This window comes from Phascolarctos cinereus, unplaced genomic scaffold, assembly GCF_003287225.1.
Source record: "Phascolarctos cinereus isolate Bilbo 61053 unplaced genomic scaffold, phaCin_HiC Scaffold_2;HRSCAF=192, whole genome shotgun sequence".
NCBI lineage: Eukaryota > Metazoa > Chordata > Mammalia > Diprotodontia > Phascolarctidae > Phascolarctos > Phascolarctos cinereus.
The window spans coordinates 133,140,709-133,157,181 of record NW_027555625.1 but is presented as its reverse complement, the minus strand read 5'-3'; the positions used below and the strand labels follow the sequence as shown (position 1 = coordinate 133,157,181).

Sequence of the window (16,473 nt, the reverse complement as noted above, 5' to 3'; positions counted from 1 at the left end):
ATGGGTATCTAAACAATAGTATTTAAACCTATTTTAAGCAAAATAAAATTTTTAATTATTTACCATTTACTGGTTTTTATTTACCATTTTCTCCCATTCATGACTTTCTTCTCTTAGGGTTTGGGTTAGGGATAGGACATGTGAGTTCAATGATATAGGACACCCCCAGTGTGAAAACTCCTTTCCCTGATGCAGTTCAGCAACCTCCTGTAACTTACAGTCTTAGAACATTGCTTGGGGCTCACTGAGACCTTAAGTGATGTTCTCATGGTTACACAGTGTGTATAAGAGAGAGATATTGAACCCTAAGACTTCTATCATGACACCCTGCATCTTCCTTTTTTTTCCTTTAATGTCAGTAATACAAGATAGATTCTAGGTAAAAATCATTCAAGTATTGCAAGGTTCAATAACTCTTTATTTGAGTAAAAGATAACTTTCTTAATTTCAGCCATTTCTCAAATTGAATCTTAACAATATCTGAAAATAGTTCATAGCTGCATGGTGGCAAAAATTTCTGCTCAAAGTACAGGTATCACCTAGAGTGAAGATGTATGCTTGTTCAGGAGACTGATGGTTCTGATTTCTAAGTGATGAATTATCGCCAGTCTTGATAAGTAGGTTTAGCACTGAAGAATCAGGACAGCCAATGTATTCATCATCTTCCTATTAAAAACTCTACCTGAGTTTTGCTTCTCATTCTAAAATTAAATAAGAAGCCTCCAATGAGGCAGAGCCTAGTTTCCCACACCTTGCATCCTGCTATCCTCCCACTAAAGATCAGATTAAATGGCAGCTTGAGAAAGGTTCATTGTTTTGAACTGGTAGGTGTTTTTCTAGGTCCCTGTTTGACTTGAACTAATGCCCTTTGAAAGGCAAGCTGAAAACAATTCTCACATGGCTAGCTTGGGAAAATCTGGTTGGATGGATTGTAAGATTTATTAATGACAATAGCCTGACTCTTCTAACATCATTCTTATCCTAACAACAGGGTATGTTCATTGTATGTCATCAAGGTTACCTCTTAGAAGATGGGTGTTCACACCATATATGCTCATTTCTCTGAGCGGTGTCACTAGCATGCTATTAACTCTATATCCCTGACGAAAGAAATTCAATTTCATTTATTCTTGTTTTCTTCTAAGGACACTTAAATTAATTTAGTGCTTGGAGTCATAGCTTAGCAAACTAAAATTCTCTATAATCCACTGACTGCATTGGCAAGATTCCTCTTTGGTGTCCTCCACTTCTGTTCTATAATGATTCACCTGCAAAACTCGGATTGTTTGGAATTAGGAAGACAGGTTTTAGAAGTAAAAGGAATTTTAGAGAACATCCATCCCAACTTTCTCTTTTTACTGCTGAGAACATAGAAGCTCAGAGGTAAAAAGTGATTTGCCCAAGGTAAGGCAATCAATTAGTGGCAGAGTCAGGACTCAAACTAAGATTTTCCCAATCTAAGCCAAGTGTTTTTGGCTACCAAGACAAGAAACAGTACAGACAAATTTGAACCAAGATCCTATGATACCCAGCTTAGGGTTCTTTTTACAATAGCTGAGAAACTCTTTTGTCATAGTCAAATGTCATGAGAGATGTTGGAATAGATAACTGTGGTGAGGAAGGTAAGCCTTTTTTCCCCTTCTGTATTACAGCCTGAAGAATCAGTAGTGAAAACACCTGGGATGAGAAAACAAGGGATGAGGAAAAAAAATCAGGATTACTTCTGCCAAGGAGAATCACTTACCAACCAGTGGAGGAGGAGTCTTTCTTGGACAATGAACATTTCTTAAGTGGATTCACAAATTAACATAGTAATTTTAGTGTGGGGAAACAACTGGATTTTCTTTCTTTAAAAAACAAATTCTTTGTGGTAAGTTAAGATGGATTAAAAAATTTCTTGGAAAAAAGATTCCACACACATTCTCAAGTATAATGCTGTAGCAAACGGCTAAGGAAGAATATAACTCAACCTCAAAGACAGCAGAGATTTAGAACAAAAGAAACCCCACAAAACACACACAACTTTTGGGGTATTTATTCTAGATTTCTTCAGAGTATAATTATTCTGTTAAATTATTGATGATTGTGATGTAAAACCATCTTCCACCAGAAACAAACGTTATTCCTCCACCATGTTCAGCATGATTGGTGTCAATGGGCAGAGAACCAGACTGAAGCTCAATCAATAGGAGATGTATAATGGATGAATCCCATGCCTCCACATGATGCCTTTAGAAATGCGGATGGATCATGCCAACTGAAAAAGGAGAGCTTGGAGATAAAGGGTGAAATCACCAACTCTTTTCTCTGTCATTCAAGTACAGCTTCTCAAGGTTAAAACAAGGGTTTTCCCTTAAGAGACCAAAAGAATGTTAAATATAAAGCATGAAGGGAAAAGCCAGCCCATGGGATGGTGCACACACTACCCACCCCGCCACCCCCCCCCACAACAGTTGACTCCAGTTTATTTCTTTTCCCCAAGGCACCAGATAAAGAAAAGAAATCCATTAAATTGAATGAAAGTAAACAGGTGTTTCCTTTGACGTGAACTTGAGTCATGACCTTTTAATTTGGGGTGGATTCTGGTTATACCTGCAGAAGTGAATTTAAATGGAAGGCAAGAGAAGGGATGTCAGTTTGGCCAGAGCACTGGGGTGGAGCTCTTTCTGTATGCTTCATTATTCCTTTCTAATGTCACTGTCCTAGGTTTCTTGGAGGCTCCCACAAAAATGAATATGTAACTCATATAAATTATACATCAGTGCTACAGTTGGTGCCCAGGTAGAGTTCACAAAGACATGGTAAGAGCAGGGAGTCCTTTTTCTGACTCTGAGAAAGAATTTGGATTTTCTAGATTGTGGTTGCTATTTTTGTAGAGAATGGAGGTGCCTGAAACTCAGTGAGTAATAGATGAAATGTTTCTCAAAAGAAGGCAAACAACCATCTTAATAACTTGGACTTAAACATGATACCTATCTTTTGAAGAGGAGCCTCTGCTGTCCACAGGCTGATCAAGTAAAAACCAAGAGGGGCACAATGCTTAGAAACATCAATAGCCAAGCAAGGGCTGTCCAACATGAACAAAAAGAACCATGTTCCAGCTGCAAAAAGGCTGATGTAAATGCTTCAGAACACCTGACAGCCTCCCATCCCAGCAAAGGTGGTTTCCTTTGGTGTGTAAAATATACCTTGTCAATTTTGCTATAAAGTAAGCAAAGTCTGTATATGTGTATGTACATAAATATATTAAATAGTGTTTGTTTCTTTATGTGTGCAGTGAGTGAGCTGTGCAGTCGATGAGCTGGAACCCTGAAGTGTTGTTGTTGTTGTTGTTGTTTTCAGATAACCTAATACAGCATATGATTTTATTAACTATCAACACGAAATTCTCCAGTTTCGTGTTGAAAGCACACCAAGCCTTTTGCTGATAAGTCTCCCAATTTGGACCTAAGCATGTTTATTTCAGGATGCTCTTGCCTAGGGACATCACCACATTTCATCTGTCTGACTGCCAACTGAAAGAGAGTAGTTTTTCCCTCAATGATTGGGACACAGGAGGAGGTGGGCTTTAACATTCACAGACACATGCATATAGGATGAAATATTCAGCATCGCCCAAGAAAGAAACAGTCAATTACAGTTTCCTTTCTAGTGTTATCAGGAAAGCCAGAATCAGGGCCAGAGATGGACCTGTCCTTTTTTCTGTCATTTAGGCTACCATGTCATGGGGCAGGAATGGGGGGAAGTCAGGGCAAACTGTCTGGGTATTTGGATTGGAGAGAGGGATCATATTGTGGGCTTTTCATTATTTACCTCCATAATGAACACATACTGACTCACTCCCTCAGAACCAAGCCATCTACATGGAGGGTACTCTGAGGGGTTGGGGGTTATCTCTTCTTTAATGCCATGACTTGAGCCTCCACTGGCTTTGTTTTCCCCCTACTTCTAGACCTCATTGGTTAGCATCCCAAGTACCATTAAAGCCCTTTAAGGTATATTTACTTTGAAAATATAGCAAGAACATATTTGATTTAAAAAAAAAACAACCTTCCTGCCTTTCTGTTTAAGATCTTATAAATCAACCCAATCCAACAAGTTTTTTTATTAAGCCTCCCAAATACAGGCTATGTCATCCTGGGCTAATGATTAACTCCTCAGTGCTCTCGGGTAACTTTATAAGATACTGTCACAGATCTTCATTGGTAGAGGAAGTTTCTACACTGGGAATTCTATGTAAAGATGAAATCACAGGTTGGAATCCTTTCCTCCAATCCCAAAAAAAAGAAAAGAAAAGAAAAAAGAAAATGAAGTAAAAATATGTGAATCCTCTGGTAGGCACTGGAGATATAAAAAACAGACAGGTACCTGTTAAGCTACATGTGAATGGGGAATTGTTTAATACATGAGAGAACCACATCAGAGAACTTTAGAGAGATACTCATTTTTACCATTTTCCACATAATGTCTTAGAGCACTGGTGTCAAATTCAGATAGAAACATATCTTGAAGGCTGTAAATTGACTTAGAAATTGCAAATTAACATTATACTTGTTTTATGGTATTTTTACTTATTTTTTAAATATTTTCCAATTATAATTTAATCTGGATGCATTCAGAAGTTTTGCTCTGGAAGTTTGACACATCTGCCTTAGAGAGCAGAAGCAGGTCTCACACAATACCACCTGATTCCAATAAAGAACAATGGACAGGAGAATGGGAGGAACGCATTTACAGAAAAACCACACTTACATAAACTAATTGGGGAAAGATCTCATATTAGGGAGCAAAAAATGTCTGAATTATGAAACACTTAAAAAGAAATTGAATTATTTTTCAAATGCATATGGCAACTATGATCAGTTCATTTGAATAATACATAATAGAAATGTTGTTTCCCAAGCATGAGCCCACAGCAAAATTTTATCTGGTATGTAAAATTTGAATTATCAAAGATCTTTTCTTCTGTTCTTAAAACTTATTTTAAAGCCAAATACGTTCAATAAGTATGCACTAAGTGCTTACTATGTGCCAGGAACTGTGCTAAGCCCTGGGGATAAAAAGAAAGGTAAAAATCAAAAACCAAACATGGTACATGCCTTCAAGTAACTCACAATGTAATGAATCAGACAACATTCAAACAACGATGTGTAAAGAAGACATAGATAAGTGATAGATAGATAGATAGATAGATAGATAGATAGATAGATATAGATAGATAGATAGATAGATAGATTATCAATGGAGGGAAGGCTTAAAAGGGTGAGGCTGCTCGCAGAAGGTAGAATTTTAACTGAGTCTTCAAAGAAGCCAAAACATGGAGCTAAAGGGAAATAAAGTTCTAGGCATGGGAGACAACCACGTACAGAGTGAGGAGATGGAATGTCTCAGGTAAGAAAAAGCAGAGACCAACATCATTAGACTGCAGAACATCTTGAGGGAGTAATGCACAGGAAGACTGGAAAGGAAGGAGGGAGCCAGGTTACAAAAGGCTTTAACAGCCAAACAGAGGATTTTATAATTGATCCTGGAGATGAGACGTAACCATTGGAATTTATTGAAAGGGGGTGGGGTGTTGGTACAATCCTGTTTTCACTTCAAGAAAATCAATTTGTCAGTTGAGCTGATGATGAAACAGAATATGGAGAGGACGAGGCAGGGAGACCAGTCAATTAAGGGGCTATAGCAGTTGTCTAGGCATGAGGTGATAAGGGCCTGAACCAGCACAGTACACTTACCTTTATTTTCTTTAATTTGTTGGAGACAATTGAATCACACAGCTAGTAAGTGTCTGTACCTGAATTTGAACTCAGATCCTCCTCACTCCAGGGTCAGTGCTCTATTCACTGTACTACCCAGCTTGTGCTCTGCTGGCATAGGCTTGAAGACCTGAAGGTCACCTGCATGCAGGGATGTGTTGGAGCCAGTTTATACTGTGTAAGCTAATTGTTAAATTTTCAGTGTTAGGCTTTGTATCTCATTGGAAAACAAATCAGTGCTTGATTTAGCTTTTGTTGACTGTCTTGACCAGCAGGGTTAAGCTGAAATATAGTCTGCAGCCCTAAACAGATAAAAACATACTAGGAGATATTTAACGAAATCATTAAAAATAACAATAGAACATAGAGGATGTCAATATGTTGTTTTCTAAGCCAACAGGCTGCTGCAAGGATCCCTGCCTATGGTTTCTATTTGAGTTTGACACCACTGCTCTAGACTTAGGAAAGTGACAGAGAAAATCTTAATGATGCAGATTAAATGTAAAGTATGCCTTGCCTTTCTGGAAAACTGATTGTTGAACATTTACCAGCACATCTCTGCCTCCATGCCATAATGGATCATCAGAGGAAGACATAAGTAGAGTCCTGTCTAAATTATAAGACAATCAAATAACCCTAGGGAATCCTAGATTTCCAACCAAACTAAGCATCTAGTATGTCTTTCTTTTTAAAAATTTCATAGATTTTAATGGTATTTTTTTCCCATTCCATGTAAGGATAATTTTTAATATTCATTTTAAATAAAATTTTGAGTTTCAAATTTCCTCCCTCCACTCTCTACTCCCTAAGACAGCAATTTGATATAGGTTATATATGTGCAATCATGTAAAATATTTTCATATTAGTCTGGTTGTGAAAGAAGAAACAGTTTGCAAAAGAAAATACAGTTTGCAAAAGGAAAAAAAATGAAAAAAACAAAAAGTGAAACTACCATGTTTCAATATGTATTCAGACTCGATCAGCTCTTTCTCTGTATGTGGATAGCATTTTCCATATAAGTCTTTTGGAATTGTCTTGGATCATTCTATTGCTGAGAAGAGCTAAGACATAGTTGTTCATTGCACAATGTTGCTGTTACTATGTATAATGTTTTCCTGGTTCTACTTACTTCACTTTGCATCAGTTCATGCAAGTCTTCCCAGGTTTTTTCTGAAATCGGCCTGGTCGTCATTTCTTATAGCACAATAGCATTCCAATACATTCATATATCACAACTTGTTCAGCCATTCCTTAATTGATGGGCACCCTCTCAATTTCCAGTTCTTTGCCACCACAAAAAGAGCTGCTACAAATATTTTTGTAGGTGTAGGTCCTTTTCCCTTTTTATGATCTCTTTGGGTTACAGACCTAGTAGTGGCATTGCTGGATCAAAGGGCACACACAGTTTTATACCCCTTTAGGCATAGTTCCAAATTGCTCTTCAGAATGGTTGGATCAGTTCACAGCTTCACCAACAGTGCATTAGTTTCCCAACTTTCCCACATCCCCATCAACACTAATCATCTTCCTTTTCTGTCATATTAATGAATCTGTTAGGTGTGAAGTAGTATCTCAATCTAATATATCTTTCATCATTTAAAAAAACTACACCATTGTTTGTTCTTCAGTGGCCACAATGATGGGATGTGGGGGTGGAGGGAGGAAGGCAACAGATCACGACATCAAATATGTATTCATGGCTTTGGTGCTCGTGATATAAGTGAATAAGCCACTTATTCTTTCTTTTTCTTAGCTGCCCCTACTAGAATTATACAGTGCCCCCTCGCAGGAATATGTGTGGATAAACTAATTAATAAAAGCCAAGTGCTTTAAAAATATACAACTTTATAGAAATATTCCCTTAGTCTCCTTTTCTATGATAGGATTGCAAGATAAGTCAACAATCTCTATATGTATTTGTCATATTCCTCATCATAACTTCTATTTAACAAACATTTATCTGCAAGGTACTATGCCAGATCCTGGGGACATGATGACCAGAATAAAGCTATCTTTTCCTATATGTTATTGAAGAGGAAAAACATTCAGAGAAGCAAATAAATAGTAATTTGAGGAGAGACAATTAACTAGAGGGCTTAGGGAAGGCTTTATAGAGAAGATGCCACCTAAGGTGAAACTTGAAGGAAAATATTCATTTTGATAAGGACAAATGAGTAGTGAATGCACTACAGGCATGTGGAGTGACTTATGTGAATGCAAGGAAGCCTGGAGATGGAATGTCAAGATCCAGGTGTAATTAGTTGTCTAGTCTAGATGGAACAATTGACTATGAAGGAGAATGGTGGGAAATAGGCTGAATAGGTAGATTGAAGTTCTCATAGATGGTCTTAAATACGAGGATGGATTGGAGAAGGGAGATGGGGGAGAACAATTAAGAAATTCTTCAAATGGGGGCTGATGAAAAGACAATAAGTACCTTAACCAGAGTGAGGACACCATAATTAAAAACCTAGGTGAGTAGAAGAATGATGGGACTCTTGTTGTACATAATAGATTTGCAGTTTCATGTATAATCATGTTTTTCTATTCTTCTATGTTATGGAAATGCTTGTTTTATTTCTTAAGTTCAGAATAAAATAAAATAAAAAATAAAAATAAAATAAAGACGTAGGGAAGGGCAGTTATTATAATGTCATCAATTAGCTTTTTAAAAAATTAATTAATTTATTTTTAGTTTTCAACATTCACTTCCATAAGATTTTGAGTTCCAAGTTTTCTCCCCGTCTCTCTTCTCCTTCTACCCCAAGATAGCATGCAGTCTGATATAGGCTCTACATGTACATTCACATTGAACTTATTTTCACATTAGTCATGTTGTAAAGAAGAATTAGAACCAATGAAAGAAACCACAAGAAATAAGAAACAAACAAAAAAAAAAGAAAAGAAAAAAGAGAGAGCAAATAATATGCTTTGATCTGCATTCAGACTCCATAGTTCTTTTTCTGGATGTGGACAGCATTTTCCATCATGAGTGCTTTGGAGTTGTCTTGGATCCTTGCCTTGCTAAGAAAATACGAGTCTATCAACATTAGTCATTGCACATTGTGACTGTTACTGTGTACAGTGTTCTCCTGGTTCTGCTCACCTTACTCAGCATCAGTTCATTCAAGTCTTTCCAGGTTTTCCTGAACTCTGTCTGCTCATCATTTCTTACAGCACAATAGTATTCCATTACATTCATATACCACAGCTTGCTCAGCCATTCCCCAACTGGTGGCATCCCCTCAACTTCTAATTCTTTGCTACAACAAAAAGAGCTACTATAAATATTTTTGTCCATGTGGCTCCTTTTCCCATTTGTATGATCTCTTTGGGATATAGACCTAGAACTGGTATTGCTGGGTCAAAGGGTATACACATTTTTATAGCCCTTTGGGCATAGTTCCAAATCGCTGTCCAGAATTGTTGGATCGGTTCACAACTCCACCAACAATGCACTATTGTTTAAATTTTCCCATATCTCCAGCATTTATAATTTTCCTGTTTGGTCACATTAGCCAATCTGATAGGTGTGATGTGATGCCTCAGAGTTATTCTGATTTGTGTTTCTCTTGTAAATAGTGACCTAGAAGATTTTTTCAAATAACTATAGTTTTAATTACTTCCTCTGAAAACTACCTGTTCATATTCTTTGGCCATTTCTCAATTGGGGAACATCAACTAGTTTTCAATGAGAAATGAAATGCTGCTGGCCAAGGAATCTCCTTGGAAGCAGCATGGCGCAACTGAAAGACCCATATTTGGAACCAGAGGAAATGGGTTCAAATCTTGACTCTGTATCTGTGCATTTTGGGGGCAGCTAGGTGATGCAATGGATGGAGCACTGGTCCTGGAGTCAGGAAGCCTTATCTTCCCAAGTTTAAATCCAGTCTCAGACATTTATTAGCTATATGACCCTGGGCAAGTCACTTAATCTTGCTTACCTCAGTTTCCTCATCTGTAAAATGAGCTGGAGAAATAAATAGCAAACCACTCCAGTATCTTTGTCAAGAAAACCCCAAAAGGGGTCATAAAGAGTCAGACATGACTGAAAAATGACTAAACAATGACAACAACTGTCCTTGGGAAAGTAATTTGCTCTCCATTACATCATTTGTAAAATGATGAAATTGAATTAGTTGATCCCTATTAGCTCTGCCTTCTCTTAATCTTATGAAGTGTGATTTGAGAGGATAAGACCTCAACTTTAGAGGTCACCTAGTCTAACACTCTGCTTTTACAGATGAAGAAACTAAGGCTCAGGGAGGTGAAGAGACTTGAGCCTAGATTTACATCTAGGTTCTCTGACACCAAATTTAGTATTCTTTCCACTGGGTCATCCTGCTGTTTTTCCAGCAATGTTTTCAAGTTTATGGCACAAATTGAACAACAAAAAAATTTCTGACAGTTGACCTCTCACCGCTTAGACAAGAAGGCTCTATGGCAACTGGATTAAAAGGCATTTTACTTTTAGTTCTTTGCTGCCATTCCTTCCGATGATTAATTGCTTTTTAGTCACTCCTCTGCGTAGCACTTTTATTTGCTGATTTCATATTGCCTCTGCTTAATTAGCAGTTCCTATTTCTATGATCTTCACATTATGTGAGGGGGAAAAAAAATCTAATTTTGCCCTTTTTTTCTGGCTACAGCCAGTAGTTTTCATTGTTTCTGCAGATTTTACCTAAACAGCTCCCTTGTGCCAATTCAAACTTCCTCACCAGTTCTTAATGTCCGTAATGTCCAGCTGAACAGGAGGTCACCATTACTGGCAAGACCTTTGTCATTTGCAGAGTGTAACACTTCAAATAACCTACTTGATTGGTAAATACTGCCTTGTTTTTCATTGTACTTGAAAATTTCAGAAGACCTTTGATTCCTTCAGTTTGGGTATTCTCCTATGCGTGTAGGTCATAGCTCATCCATGTCTTACAAGATAGCTTCCTGAGTTACAGGGGTCAAAATGGCCATCAGCTAATGGTCAGACATCTAAAGTTCTTCCAGTTCAGGAGGAGCTGACATAATTTTTGAGAACCCAGAATTATTAATTTAGAAACTGAAGAGACTTTGAAGATTTTCTAGTACAACTTCTGTCCTCTTTCCCATTTTATAGATGAGAAGACTGAAACTTATAGACCTATGGTGGCTTAACCAGTGTCATAAAAATATGAAGTAACAGAGTTGGGATTTGAACCAGGTCCTTTTAATTCCAAAACTAGGGCCATCTCCACTATATCACCAGTCTATTCGAATTCAATACTTCTAGGTCAATCCTCTCTTATTTTCCCCCTTCAAATGATGTGATGTCTTGAACACAAAGTTATCTGTGCTGACCTAGGTGATCTTTTGATGTTGTTGTTCAGTTGTTTTCAGTCATGTCTGACTCTTTGTGACCCCACTTGCTTTTTTTTTGGCCAAGATACTGAACTGATTTGCCATTTCCTTCTCCAACTCATTTGACAGGTGAAGAAGCCAAGGCAAATGGGGTTAAGTGACTTGCCCAGGGTCACACAGCTAATAAGCATCTGAGGCCAGATTTGAACTCAGGAAGATGAGTCTTCCTGACTCCAGGCCTTTGCTTTAATTGTCTAATTAGCTAGAGAAGATTCTTTTTTGAATTTAAAAAATATGTATTTTAGATCACGTATCCCTGATTTCTTGAAAGTGTTCATAAGGCAGGAAAATGCTAATCAGGAGACTATGTGACTTCAATATCAATGGTTTTGATGTTGGCAATGCCTTGGATAACAGAAGGCCAGAAAGTATTGAGTGGGCCAAAGAACTGTCATCCTAGAATCTACTTATGTTTTTCCTTAGAAAGGAGGGTGTGGAGTATTGCATATACTGTCAAACTTGGTCAGTGTTTTACACACACACACACACACACACACACACACACACACACACACACACACGTGTATGTACCCATAGAATATATCCATTTATGTATATGTGTACATACACATATACCTATACCTATATTTATACATACATACATACATACATACATACACACACATACAGATATATGTGTATGTTATGTTGGTTTTGCTTATTGTTTTTCTCTGTTATAAGAGAAGACTCACTGGATAGGGAGGAAGTAGGGGAGAAGATATGTGTAAATGATTGATATAAAAACAACAGCCATCCATACAGCTTTCTTTAAAGTTGCTTTTTTAAAAGGAAATCATTGTCATCTATGAAGCTAGATCAGATATGGGTAATCTAAGTCAAGAAAAGTCAGCAAACATTTGTTTACTCCATGCTAAACACTGAGAATACAAAGAAAGGCAAAAGACAATCCTTGCTCTCAAGAGCTCCCATTCTAATTGGGGAGACAACATGTAAACAACTATGTACATGTATGTTATATACAGGATAATCTGGAGGTAACCTCAGATGGAAGGCAACAGACTCTTATTTTCTTTCTGATAAGCTTGAGGGATCATGTGTGCTACAGAACCCTGTTGTTGGTCCTGACCTCAGAGTCTCACTTATATACAGACATAGGCAATCATAGAGATCCCCACCTGTACAGGATTTATCTATTATTTAGTCCAACTCCCAAGTTTTTCATAAGAGGAGAGCAAAGCCCAGATAGTGGCAGTAACACAAGTTGGTGGTGGGGTAGGGACTAAAACTCAGGTCCCAAGGTTCTCAACCCACTCATCTTTCCATGACACCACACTGTTTCTCTGTTTCATAGAAGGGTTGGAAGGGACCTCTGGGGTCACCCTGTGCAATTTGTATTTGGGCATGAATGTCTTCTGCAAAGTCACTGACATCTGGTCATAAAACCTTTGTTTGAAGCTCTACAATGGTGAAAAATGCATTATCCCCTGAAGTATCCCATCTCCTTTCTGTATAGCTTGATTTGTTAGTAAATCATTCTTTATGTTGACTTAACATTTGCCATTTTGAAATCCCACCCATTATTCTTAATTCTGCTCTTTGAAGCAAAGGAGAACAAATATAGCCCCTCTTCCACAAGATGACTCTTGAAATTCTTTAATACAGTAATAATGCCTATGAGGGTATTATCTTTCTGGCTTGAAGAATATACTTTTTAACTCCCTGGCCCATATGCTTCCTTAAGAGGCCTCTCCTGGGTACTATGCCATTCTGCAAGGATCTTGAAGTCATAGCTTTCATACTCTGGGAAGAGGCTTTTTTTTGCTCTGGGTTATTTTACAGAAACATGTGGGTTCGAATCTCGCCTCTGACACTTATCTGTGTGACTTTGGACAAGTTGAAGTCACTTAACCACCTTGGACCTCATTTTTCTCATCTGTAAAATAAAGGGGTTACATTAGATCGACTATGAGGTATCTTCCAACTCTAGGCCCCTCATCCTTTGGTCAATAATTTAGAATTTCCATTTCCTGGTAAGAAATAATTTTGGCTTCTGCAATCTCTATGCAACTATTCCATATCTAGAGTACTATATTCAGTTCTAGATGACACAGTTTAGGAAGATTTCTATTAGATTGTAAAGATAGATGAATTAGATGATCAAGCTTATTGTGATCATATTGCACGAAGGTTGATTGAAAGAACCAGGGATATTTACCCTGGAAAGAAAAGCCTTGGGTACAGGAAAGGCATTATACATCTCCTTCAATGGACTGTCATGAAACAATGATTAGACTTAATGATTCCATGATCCTGTAACATGCTAATCTCCAGGGGTTCAGGGTAGAGGAGGGACAAGGAGCAATGGATGGAAGTTATATGGAAACATCCTTAGGCTTAGTGTCAGAGGCAAAAATAAATGTCCTAACCATTAGAACTACAAAAAGTGGAATGGATTACATTAAGCAGTAGTGTGTTCACTCTAAGGTCTTCAAGAAAAAGCTTTGGTACCAAGACCAGTGCTTTGTTCAGTTTAACATCATGCCTTTCCTACTTTATCATGTTTTAATTTTTATTAGTTTTTATGCAGTTGTATAATTGTTGGCTTTATTTTTTATGACTTTCTTGTGTCATGCAGAGCCCAATACAGGTTGATAATAGTACTGTGCCTATTCTCAGCAAGGGTTTGGCATTTGCTGATTTAATGCCTGTGCCAACAGAGATCAAAATATTTGTGTACATGAAATCAAGATGATATTATTTCCTTGGCACATGCATTTCCAAAGTTATAAAATTCCTCAGTTAAAAACAAACAAACAAACAAAAACAGGCCAAGGACTATTCCAAGATGAGAAAGAGTTAAAATTAGTAACTGAAGAATGAAAGAACGGTAGAGATGGGAAGGGCTTCAACAGTCAACTAATCCAATCACTTTATTTTGTAGATTGGGATAATGTAGATTTCCCCCCCGCCAGAGGGGGAAAATTTCAGATTTACCCAAGGTTACATAGCTATTTAGGGGAAGGGCTGAGTCTAGAACCTGGGTTCCAGCCTCAAAGTCCAGTATTTATTGCATTTTACAACAGATTCTCAAATTTCTTGTGACATGCTTATCAATAGTACCTCTTCCATTTCAGACAATTCATCTCTGTTTTCTTACTCTGTTCTATAAAATAGGGGCACCTAATCACTTAATTTCTCTGAGTTTCAATTTTCTCATCTATAAAGTGGGAAGAATAAAATGTTTAGTACTTATCCTCATAAAGTTGTAGTGATGTACGAAAGTAAAATAACAGAGAACTGAATCAGCTAGAGGCCTTTAGAATATTCTGTCAAACTACCCCCATTTTACAGATGAGGAAGCTAAGGCTGAGAGAGTTGAAATGGCACCCCAGTCCAGCTAGTAAATGGTAGAGTTGTGACACAAATCCAGATCTCCTGAGCCAAAGTCTAATGCTTTTATCCCTGTTAACACATTGATTCCCATTTTTTCAGTTATATACAATATTGACATATCTAACTTTGTAGTGTAATCTACACTTGTTGGTGTATCTAACATCCAAATGGATAACTCTGACTTCATCCTTAGGAGTTGGAATGTTAGCTGAAATAGAGAATGTTATAGCCAGAAGGGATCTTAGAAATAATTTTGCTTAACCTTGTTTATTTTACACATTTGTACTTAGGAAAGAGAAGGCAAAGTAGACATGAGCATGAGAAAGAAGACACCTTGTGTGACATTTGGAAGTTCTGTCTGGGCTGATATTAAACTACTGCTCTGTCTAGATTTTATTTTCTGAAAATAACGTGTGGAAAACACTTTGCAAACTATAAAAAGTACCAACGAAAATTCTAGGAATTATAATAATTGTTATTAAGTTATTATTTTCCTAGAATAGAGCCCTGGGTATGACAGAGCAATCAACATCAGTCATGAAGAATAGGTGTTCTCTTCTCACTCCCTCTTTCTGCACGATTCTCCAGTTACTAAATAATTGTAGAAAAGTCAAGGAAAAGTAGGGCTAAAAAAAGGACCATTTGATTCAGAAATTAGGTCATTGGTAACCTTACAGAGAGCAGTTTCAGTAGAGTGATGGAGGAGAAGCTAGATTACATGGGATCAAGAAAAGAATAAATGTCAAGGAAATAAAAATGCTAAGTGGTGTCAATTTTTTGACTTTTAAGTGTAAGATAAGAGAGTGATATAAAACTATTGAATGGATTAAATGCTATAAAATAAAATTTTGTTAATCTGGCTTCAAATGCTTACTAGCTATGTGACCTTGGGCAAATCACTTAGCCTCTGTTTGCTTTAATTCACTGGAGAAAAAAATAGTGAACCACTCCAGTATCTTTGCCAAGAAAACCCAGTGGACGGTATGGGTCATAAAGAGTTGGACACAGCCGATTGACTAAACAATAACAACCAAAAAATGCTGTTGTTGTTAAGGATCAAGTCACATTGAGCATGTTTGTAGGCAGAGGAGAAGGTTAAAAAGGTAAGAGGAGATTGAAGATGAGATGAGAAGATAAGAGATAAGAAGACTGCCCTAAAATAATCCATAATGAGATGGGATAGAATGGGATAAAAGGAACCCATAATGGATTTAGGCCATGAATAAGGGCTTCTTCTGTGACCGGAAGAATAGAGGAGACTGTGAGAAATGATCCATAGAAGTTTGGGGTTATGGATCATAGGATGATGATATCATAGATTTAGAGAGGTGCTGAATTGTATCACATAAGTATGGCAGCTAAGAGTGTGGTTGGGGCTTGAGAAAGGGAAAGGTTTAGAACGGTAACTGTAAGAAGTATATAGGGGCCTCTTTTAAACATGCATTAGTCACAGGGGAAATTAGAGTGAGAATGTTTATCCCCATTTTATAGAAGAGGAAATTGAGGCTGATAGAGGTGGTGGTGATCTGCCTAAGCTTTACAGCCAAATAGATAGGCAAGGATTAAGTGACTCCAAGTTCAATGCTCTTTTAAATGCATCGTTGTTGCCCCAAACATAAACCTGAAGGGCCCTCCTACTTTTAACATTCTGTAACTTCATGAAATTAGAAAAGATGGAATATTCAACAATTTGCAAATAGGTTTTTCTCATATTTTATCGTACAAAAGCATCAAAAATCCTACTCCTTGCTTGAGAAATGAGAAAGAAAAGACCGTTAGAAATATCACTGGCATCATAGATTTAATATCTATGACTTGATGGTTTCACAATCTGGGCTCACTAAGCTTTTATTATGTGCAAGGCGATGTGTTATGCTGAATCACACATTTAGGAACTCAAGGCCAAAAAGAATTTCAGATGTCATAACCCTGGATTATCTCTAAAGGTGCTACTCCAGTTCTCAATCTG

The 16,473-nt window shown here is 37.4% G+C and overlaps 1 protein-coding gene across 3 annotated transcripts in view; it reads left to right on the top strand.

The window, feature by feature from the left end:
* The window catches only part of ZMAT4 (zinc finger matrin-type 4), a 732,744-nt gene that overhangs the window by 484,174 nt on the left and 232,097 nt on the right, over positions 1-16,473 (top strand). Inside the window, exon 9 of one of the 3 annotated variants that reach the window (XM_020969655.2) lies at positions 1,653-4,464. The exons of the other annotated variants lie outside the window; for them this stretch is intronic. Coding sequence (XP_020825314.1) covers positions 1,653-1,668 — 16 coding nt within the window. The 3' untranslated portion in view covers positions 1,669-4,464. Of the gene's footprint in view, positions 1-1,652; positions 4,465-16,473 lie in introns of those variants that run through there. 3 annotated transcript variants of the gene reach the window in all.